Source organism: Lactuca virosa, chromosome 8 (assembly GCF_052849685.1).
Source record: "Lactuca virosa cultivar CGN04683 chromosome 8, Lactuca_virosa_CGN04683_v6, whole genome shotgun sequence".
In the NCBI taxonomy this organism is placed as follows: Eukaryota; Viridiplantae; Streptophyta; class Magnoliopsida; order Asterales; family Asteraceae; genus Lactuca; species Lactuca virosa.
The window spans coordinates 294622882-294632426 of NC_136433.1; the positions used below are offsets into that span (position 1 = coordinate 294622882).

Genomic DNA, 9545 nt, shown 5'->3' on the forward strand with positions numbered 1-9545 from the left:
TTTGTGAATCTATTGGGTATTTATGCAATTATTAGTTGAAAATAGAGACTAGAAATACGAAAAAATTTAATTTTTGAGCTGAAAGTTTTAGCATTTGTATTCTGTACATAGAGGACCATTATGTCTATTGCCAATCTTGATTGCAAGCTAGACCTGAAGGCATTGTTATTATATCTACATCAAAATTAGAAAATCGTTTGCATTTATACTGAAAGTTTGAAATTTGCAATAATCTCCAAAGTGGAAAACCGAACTAAAGGAGAATACATGGTTATTATAGAAACTAAAGGAGCTTATTTGGTTTAAAAAAACTTCCTACCAAAGTTGAGCATAAATAATGTAACAACCAAAAATACGACCCAAAAATTTCTTTTTGAAAATCATAATAAACCATAAATCATCCAAAATCATAAGGGAAAAACATGTATCATGTGTAACAAAACATTATCCCAAATACTGTGACAAAACATATGATAAAATATCAGAGTCTCAACAATCCCAGGCTGAATATTGTGGTGTGTGTGCCATGTGATCACCCCGAGCTCTTCCCTTTGCTACCGGAAGTACCTGAAACCAAAACTTCAACTATAAGCACGAAGCTTAATGAGCTCCCCCAAACTACCACATACCATATAACAACACATATAACACATACTGGGCCTTGCCCACTGCATCGGTCCCCGCCCGGCATCGGACCGAAGTCCGGAATAAACTGAACATAAAATAAACGTATAACATAATCCCATTAACTACATCGGTCTTGCCCTGCATCAGACTGGAGTCCAGAACATATAACACATAGCACAAACACACATGAATTACGAAGACATCAAGCATACATAACTACTTGTCAGGACCACCCCGGCATCGGACCACAGTCCGGAACTACTATCATCTAAAAGGGTTGGCATTGTGGCCGTAGACCCGTTCCTACTGGAAGGAAACTCACCTCGTGTGACTGACTGCTGAAACACTGAGTGGGAAATATCTGACTGCTGCTCCGGCGACTCTCCGGCTATAATTTCCACAATGACACTTAGTCAAAAACTGATAACTATTCTTAGGGTAAAATGACCATTTTGCCCCTGGCCAAAGTCAACATTCTAGTCAAAGTTAACCTCCAGTTGACTTGACTCGCCGAGTTGGTCCATCAACTCGTCGAGTCCCTAGTCTTTCAAACGATACAACCCCGACTCTACTCGCCGAGTCTAGCGTGAACTCGATGAGTTCTCCTTCAATGATAACATTGGGATTATCTTCAACTGACTCGCTGAGTTCTTCCTTGAACTCGCCGAGTCCGTCTTCATCATATAAATGTGTCCAGTATATGACTCACCGAGTTATATGAACAACTCGTCGACTCCGTCTTCATGGGTTGGGAGATTGCCTTGAACTCGCCGAGTCTGTTCATACACTCACCGAGTCCCATGACTTCCAGGTCCATAATCGCGTTCATCTTGTTGAGTCCCCCTTCTAGACTCAACCAAATTCCTCAGGAACATAAAAGGTTGGGGAACTAATACCCGACTCGTCGAGTCCCAAGAACGACTTGCCGAGTCCCCCAAAATCTATGTCCATAAACTCGGTTTCTGTCGAGCTCATCTCATCCAAAGGGTAGATCTGACCTCCTAGGGTCGATATAACATGTAAAGTCACGAACTTTACATCCATGCATGAGTCTTTAAGCTCAAAAGACCCAATAATGAGGTCTACAAGATGCATGGGGCTACCATGGCCATAAAGTTTGCATCTTTATGCCATGTAACCCTCCCTAGAACCTAGATCTGAGATATAAACCACTTGGAAGGTCCCAACACCAAGGACCAAGGTTTTTGAGCCAAAACCCTCTTAATATGGGGACAAATAGATCTAAGAGAAAGAAGCCAAGTTGGAAGCTTGATTACCAGAAAAGATGGCAAGTGGGGTGTAGTTCCTGGATCTACTCTTTCTCCCTTGAGTCTTCTATCTTCCAACTCTTCCACTAGCTTAAAATACACCAAATAACACTCAAAATAACCAAGAAAGCTCAAGTTCACTTATGGAGTATTAGGGTTTCGGGATTAATGCTCTGGAGGTGATGGAGGCTGGACTAAAGCCCCATAATGTTGCTTAAATAGGGTGCAAACCCTAAATATTAGGTTTTCATCCAGCTCGGCCTACTCGCCGAGTCTGGGATTCGACTTCTCGAGTAGCCTCATTTAAACCCGCGCTTCGACTGGCCTCTACTCGACGAGTTAGGGCTACCAACTCGTCGAGTATCTCTTATAAAATGAATATTTAATGAATTAATACGTACCAGGAACGAGGCGTTACAAATAAGATGATTATATTATTCACTGTGACAATTAAAGTGCAATTCATCTCGTGAACAATGGAGTATATCGTGCACTAAGCACATCCAGATGAGATTCCACTATATCAGAGAGCTTAATAGCGATGTTACACGATCCTTTAAAATATTTTGTACAAAGAATCAAAGAAATACGTTTACCAAGGTGCTAACAAGTGACAATAAAGGAGTTGAAGTTGTGCTTAGCTTCAATTAGCTTTCTAGAAGGTTGATGCGAAGACAACAAACTAGAGAGAATATGAGGTTTACGAGAGTTATACACATTGGATGATAGTTGATTTGTTTATCAGCCTCCAAGTAGGCGATTGTTGAATTCTAGACTTGGTGTTAAGGTTGTCCCACATTAAAAATGGTGGTGGAGGAGAATATACATACCAAACCAAGGGTGATACTATGTTATTGTCTAGACATAATCTCTCTCTCTCTCTCTCTCTCTCTCTCTCTCTCTCTCTCTCTCTCTCTCTCTCTCTCTCTCTCTCTCTCTCTCTCTCTCTCTCTCTCTCTCTCTCTGTGTGTGTGTGTGTGTGTGTGTGTGTGTGTGTGTGTGTATATATATATATATATATATATATATACACACACACACAGAGAGAGAGAGACTCAATGTACTTGTAAACTTCACCCTCGAGATAAACAATAAATTTATCTAGCTTGTCCATCAAAATAATCATGTGAACCACGATATTCTCTAGTCTTCTTTATATTTGTTTCGCATCCTTTAATTGTGCGCTTGTTGGTTGAATATCTAACCACAAGATCCAGATCTAGTTGAGGTGGAAAAAGTCTAATTGTAATGTCAAGTCTCCATAGTTAACTTCCATAAGCTCTTACTCGATTACTTAGACCATAAAATATGGAGATATTGGAGGGAATACCAACTGAGTTTTTGCTTTCCAACTATACATTGCATAGACTACAGTATGTAGAATCAACGATATATATGTTGCAACATGTTATTTCGTTGCATAAATCATATTAACCTTACTCTATATATTACATTAAGAACTTGTAACACAAATTAGAAAGTGACAATATAGAAGTATAGAAATTTGTAACAATGTTGATGTTTATGTTGCAACATTGTTAAGGTTACACTTATTGTACACAATATGGCTAGAAGAGATTGGAGAAGCTTTTGTTGCTTATTTTTAATGATGAGATTAAGGAAATCATTCATGTCTTTTGCATAGAGATGAGATTAAAAGCATGCCCATGTCAAACTTTGTTCAACCTTTTTGAGTGGGACAAAAAAAATACATTTTTTTTTCCAATTAACATCAATCGACTAGTCTGACTCGAATGCACAACACAATACAAGGTCATATATATTGTTCAATTATGCCATGTTCTGCCCTATTTAGCGAGAAAAACGGGTGCCTAAAGGAGTTGAATGGAAGCAATTCAAGATAGGAGCATAGAAGTGTGCAAAAATGTTGAATAAATCATACAAACATTTTTTTGGAACATTTCTACTCCATGCTACCATGCAAAAGTATTTTATCAAGGAAATGTCAAAGTGAAGATTATAATATCCAAATTTTTTTATTTTTGAAATTACAATAATGAGATAAAAGGATGTTTATTCATGTAAAATCAATTCTGACAAGAGTTTGAATATGCCTACAAGTTCAAGGGAAGCACTCAAGGTAAATTAACAACGATTTAAGAATGAATTCACAAAGAATAAGAATTGCAAAAACATCATAGCAGCTCACCCAGGTATAACTGCAATCATTCTTGACATGAAAAAAATACCAATCAAAAGAATTATTTTGGAAAAAATGTGCTTACTTGGTGGTTTGTAGTAATTTGATAGTTCAGAGGCTTAAAGTTTCAAATGTTTAGACGGGTTTGTCCAGGTTCCACGCCCCCTGGGGTCAGTCTCCTCCATCTTGTAATCCTCATGTTTTGTTTCATCGCCAATTCACAGCTATATTTGTCAAATCAGCAATATTTAGCAGCTACCTCTTGACTTGTAAGAAACGTTTACTTGCAAATTCCCACCAGTGTTCTGTATCAATCTTGCAAAAACCCTGAATTAAACAACACCAAGACTGGCAACAACCACGTACCTAGCTAGATTATTATTTTTCATCTTGTATAAATTACCAAATCGATCCAACAAAAAATTGACCTTTCAACCAACCATTTTCATCCTTTACATGAAAAGCTAGAAAAATGTATAAACCAAGAAATAGACGACAAGCCAATTTACCTGATTCTTACTTGGACCAATGTAAATGAAAAGCAACGGATGTAGACGCAAGAGGTTGAGAGCAAGAGAGCTCAATAAACTATTTTATTTGTCATACAAATGCAATCTAATCTAACAATCCAAATTCAACAAAGCTTTCGAAATTGACACCTTTAAACAACACCCGCATTACAGTTGTCATACAATTATAAAATCCAAATAGTAGTATCTAGAAAACAGTATTAGATAGCAAATAATAATTTGTATTATGTACTCAAAAGCTACTTGCATTCCAGAGGATCTATATGGCTCCTCTTCCTCTCTTCATCTTGGCAACTCTGACCATAACTGCAACGTACATCTTGTCCATGGTTTCATCTGCAAACCTGAAAAGTTTCCATCTCCACTGCTTCTTGAACAACAAAAGTCCAATAACACCCCAAAACCCTGTTGCAAAACCACTCAATATGTCCACGTAAAACAACCATACCTTCTTCTGCCCATCAGCTGCTCTGTATTTCTTTTGGCCCATTGTTGCCTGGTCTTCACTATTGTAGCAATTGTTTGGCAATGGTGGTCCACACAGATCTTTGTTCCCAACATATATTGATGGATCAGTAAGAGTCTGCAACTGACTTCCTGTTGGAATTCGTCCCGACAAGCTGTTGTGTGACAAATTCAAATGGCTCAAAAAGTTCAAAGCCGCCATGCTTGGAGGGATCATCCCGATTAACATGTTATTTGAGAAATCAAGAGATTCTAACTTTGACATGTTTCCAATGCTGTTTGGAATAATCCCACTGAGATGATTATTAGACAAATTGAGCCCCACCAACATAGAAAGTGCAGTTAGCTCAACAGGTATTTCTCCTACAAGTTTATTGCTGGAAAGGTCCATGTTAAAAAGTATTTTCCATGTATGTGTATAGTCACGATCGTAACCTTTCAAGACTTGGATCACATTCTCATCGATATTAAGCATTTGAGCATGCAACGCTCCTCTGCTACCCTTAATCATGCCATTGAGCTCTCCAAGACAACGAGGAATTGTTCCGATTAAGTTGTTATATGCAACATCCAAAATTTGAAGATTTGAAGCTTTGCATAATGACCCGGGAATGCTTCCGGAGAAGTTATTTTTGTGTAACCTTAAAACCATTAAAGATGCAATGTTTTCTCCAATCCAATCAGGTATATTTCCAGAAAAGTTATTATCACCCAGATCTAAGACATTTAACTCCGTTAAATTCCCGAATTCTCGTGGAAGTTCACCAATGAAGTTATTGTCATTTAGATCTAGCCAATCTAACCTTGAATTAAGACCTATAGAGCTTGGAATAACACCAGACAACCGATTTGAACTAAATATCATGGTATGCAGCCCTTGCATATTTCCAAGACATTTTGGAATTTTCCCATTTAGCCTATTTCTAGACAGATCAAGATAGTTTAAATCTTTTCTTCTACATAATGACCTTGGAATTGACTCATTGAAAAGGTTATTCTGCACATCTAATGCCGCCGTAACTCCATCTCCGGTCAAATCAAAATTTCCCCCATTAGGAAGGTTGGTCAAAGGTCCGTTGAGTTTGTTGTGAGAGAGATCTATGAGAGGAATGATGGGCATTTTCCGCACCCATGTGGGTAGAGGTCCCGAAATTGAAGCATTGGATAACACTAATGTTTTGAGTTTTCTTTGATTTCGTAGCCACTGTGGAAATCCATTTGCAATATTGCAAGAACTAAGGTGAAGACCTATCAATTTGAATGGAGGGATCCACTCGGGTGAAACATTGAATGTCAATTCAGTGTTGTAAGAAGTATCCAAGTACTTGAGCATCGAAAGGTTAGCAAAATGGGCTTCAAAAAGTACTCCTTCTAAAGAATTGTTGGAGACATCTAGAGAATGAAGTTTGGCAAGTTTCCCCAGTGAAATTGGAATAGTCCCATTTAGAAAATTCCAAGTCATGGAGACTGATTGTAATGAAACAATTCTCCCTAGAGATGATGGGATGGGCCCTGTTAACCGATTGTATCCGAGATACAAATTTGTTAAGGCTTCAAATTTTCCAAGGGATTCTGGAATTGAACCATTCAATTGATTATAAGAAAGGTCAAGTTTGCAAAGTTTCCCCTGGAATGTCGGAATTGGACCGGTTAACTCGTTATTGGATAGATCTAATACTTCTAAAAACCTTAATCTTCTTAGTAATTCAGGGATTGGACCGATCAATCCATTGCTTGATAGATCTATTTCTCTTAAATTGACTAGTCTTCCAAATGCATCTGGAATTGTACCATTTAAACTTGAACCTAAATCCAACCCCTCCAAAGAATATTGAGAGCATTCTGAAGAGTTTTTTGGGGAGTCGCTCATTTCTTTATCAAAATTATTGAATGATGCACTCAATTTTTTTAAGCGACACAGTCTCCAAATTCCAATCTGCTCAATCTGCTTAAACTCATTAGAAGAAACATCAAGCTCTAGAAGATTAGGCATTAAAGGAACCGATGAATTCAATATGTTTCCTGAAAGGTCAAGGACACTTAGGGAACTCATGTTTGTTAAAACAGGTGGAAACATGCCTTCAAGAAAATTTCTGCTAAGATCCAGATGTTGGATATTAGAAAGTGTACTGAAATTAAGATGAAGGGGTGATAGAAACGTCTTATCAAGCCCACAACTTGACAAACGAAGCTTTGATAAAGAAGGGATCATGTTTAGCAAGTTTGCAAAGTTCCATGCTAAACTAATATTAAAGTGTGAAAGATCCAAGAATGCTAGGGATGTCATATTTTTTAAAAAGCCAGGGAGTGGACCACTGAAATGATTAAAGCCAAGATCCAGGTGTTTGATGTTGGGAAGCATTCTACTTGAATTAAGAAAAGGACCAAGATCAACATTGGAAAGTCCACAATATGACAAACTTAACTTTTTTAACGAAGAAATCATGAAAAACACCATGTGCAAGTTTTGTACTCCACTAAGATACAATGATCTCAAGTCAAGATGCGCGAGTGAAGAAAGGCCATAAGTCCATGCCATATCATCTACCACCAGCCCCATGTTTGAACTAAGATCGAGAACCTTTAGATTAGAAAGATTTCCAAGGTGATGAGGAATAATACCTTCAAAACCAGCATGCGAGAGATTGAGGTATGCCAACTTTTTGAAGGATCCGATGAATTCAGGGATCGTGCTTCCCCCAAAATAATTCCCACTCAGGTCCAAGTATTTTAAATGCCTCAACTCTACCAAAGAAGATTTCAGCTCATTACCATCTAAGATGTCGCGTTCAGGATCTAAGTAGTACTGATTGGGAGGGAAAGAAGATGACATACTCCTTAGAAGAAGACTATCAACATGCCCAGTGACGCTGTCACAGTGGATTCTTTCCCACCGGCAACAGTCATTGCCAACCCATGATGACAACATTTCAAGGTCATCTTTGACGCTCTGTTTGAACTCAAGAAGAGCAAGACGCTCTTTCTTAAAGCAACCAACACTGGTATTTTGAGCACCCAGACAAGTATATGTAGTGGCAACCAAGAAAATAGTAATGAAAGTGATATGGAGCCCTAAACCCCTCTGATTCCCCATTATCAGCCCCGGCTTGATCAGTTTAATTTAGAAATTGAAGTGGAAAGATAAGTTGCTATGATCAAGAAACCGGTTCATTTATAGAGCCATAAATTAAGAACAACTTATTGCCATGGTCCCATTGAAGACTTTAAAGTCAGCAGACAATTTGAATCCACATATTGGTTTTCTTTAGGTCAGAGTGTTTTAACAAAATATGATTCAAACAAATACAGTCTTTGACAAATAGGCATTTACGTTTTTGAGAAATCAAAATATAGTTCATAAATTTTGTAGATAATAGTTATAAATTACAAACTGTATTTTGATGTTCAATAATTCACAAAACTAACTACAGGAAAATTAGTTTCAATCAACTGTTTGACTGAACCAGTTTGATGTGTCGAAGCCTAACAGAAGATACTGTTAGTTTAAATTTAGAATTTCCTCTTATCTTTTTGTAAAAAAACATAGTTTTGTCAAATGCATTATGATATAATCAGAAGTGAGAATATTGACACATTTGATTAAAACTTGTAAAATCTAGAACCCTGGCTAAAAATAAAAGGGTCGGATTTGTCGAATAGGTCAGACTTGCTCATCATTCAAAAAAATTATATTAAATATAAATACATTATTTTGTTCAAGATCACTAGTCAATGTGTTCACATGTAATAATACATAAATATATGCCATGGTAGACCCGTCACTTGACTTTAAAGTCAAGAAACGGGAGTTAAAGTCTTATGTTTTGTTTTATTATTAGAGTAAGATACAAGAATGGGCCATTTCATCCTTCCCCTGCCTGCCATTAATTTTTTTAAAATCTGTTTCTAGGGCTTTTTCTAGTATTGGTGTTCGTTGATAACAGGTTCTTGGGCATTCTTGGACAGGAGGATGGGAATGATGAGGTGTGGTGGTCACTGGATGAAGGAGGAGAGGGGATAAATCGAAAAAAAAAAACAAAAATTGGAAGGTCTTTTTCAAGAAAGAAATAAAATTGACGTTTCTTCTAGAAAAAATACAATATATAAAAAAGAAATTAGCCGTTGTTATTGTTATTATTATTATTGTTATTATTATTATTATTATATTTAACTGTGGGTTTCTGAAATTACAAGGTTCAAGAATAACCTTTTATTCGCTTGAAATACGCAGAATCAGACAAAAAAAAAGGATCAGTGTCATAACCAAAGAGATAATGCATATCGAAAAGTTTCTTTCACATTTCTTGGGTTGAACCAACAAAAATATAATCTACAAGATGCAAAATGGTTCAATAGCTAAAATTTGTGCATTGCCAACACTCATTTATTTAACAAAATGAACAATTATTTAAAGCCCACTAATGAGCATATTTAAAACATAATGACAATGATATATCCTGCAAGTTATCCAAGAAATTACTTTTTCAATTATTT

The 9545-nt window shown here is 37.0% G+C and overlaps 1 protein-coding gene across 1 annotated transcript; it reads right to left on the reverse strand.

The window, feature by feature from the left end:
- Positions 1 to 4640: 4640 nt before the first annotated feature.
- LOC145132968 (uncharacterized) lies at positions 4641 to 8170 on the reverse strand. Its single transcript, XM_079067925.1, has one exon. It carries the CDS (start codon positions 8143 to 8145, stop codon positions 4846 to 4848), a length of 3300 nt encoding a protein of 1099 aa, XP_078924051.1. The 5' UTR covers positions 8146 to 8170; the 3' UTR covers positions 4641 to 4845.
- Positions 8171 to 9545: the final 1375 nt, after the last annotated feature.

Excerpts from the sequence above, each read along its gene's own strand:
- LOC145132968 (XM_079067925.1), bottom strand. The coding sequence starts at position 8,145 with ATGGGGAATCAGAGGGGTTTAGGGCTCCATATCACTTTCATTACTATT.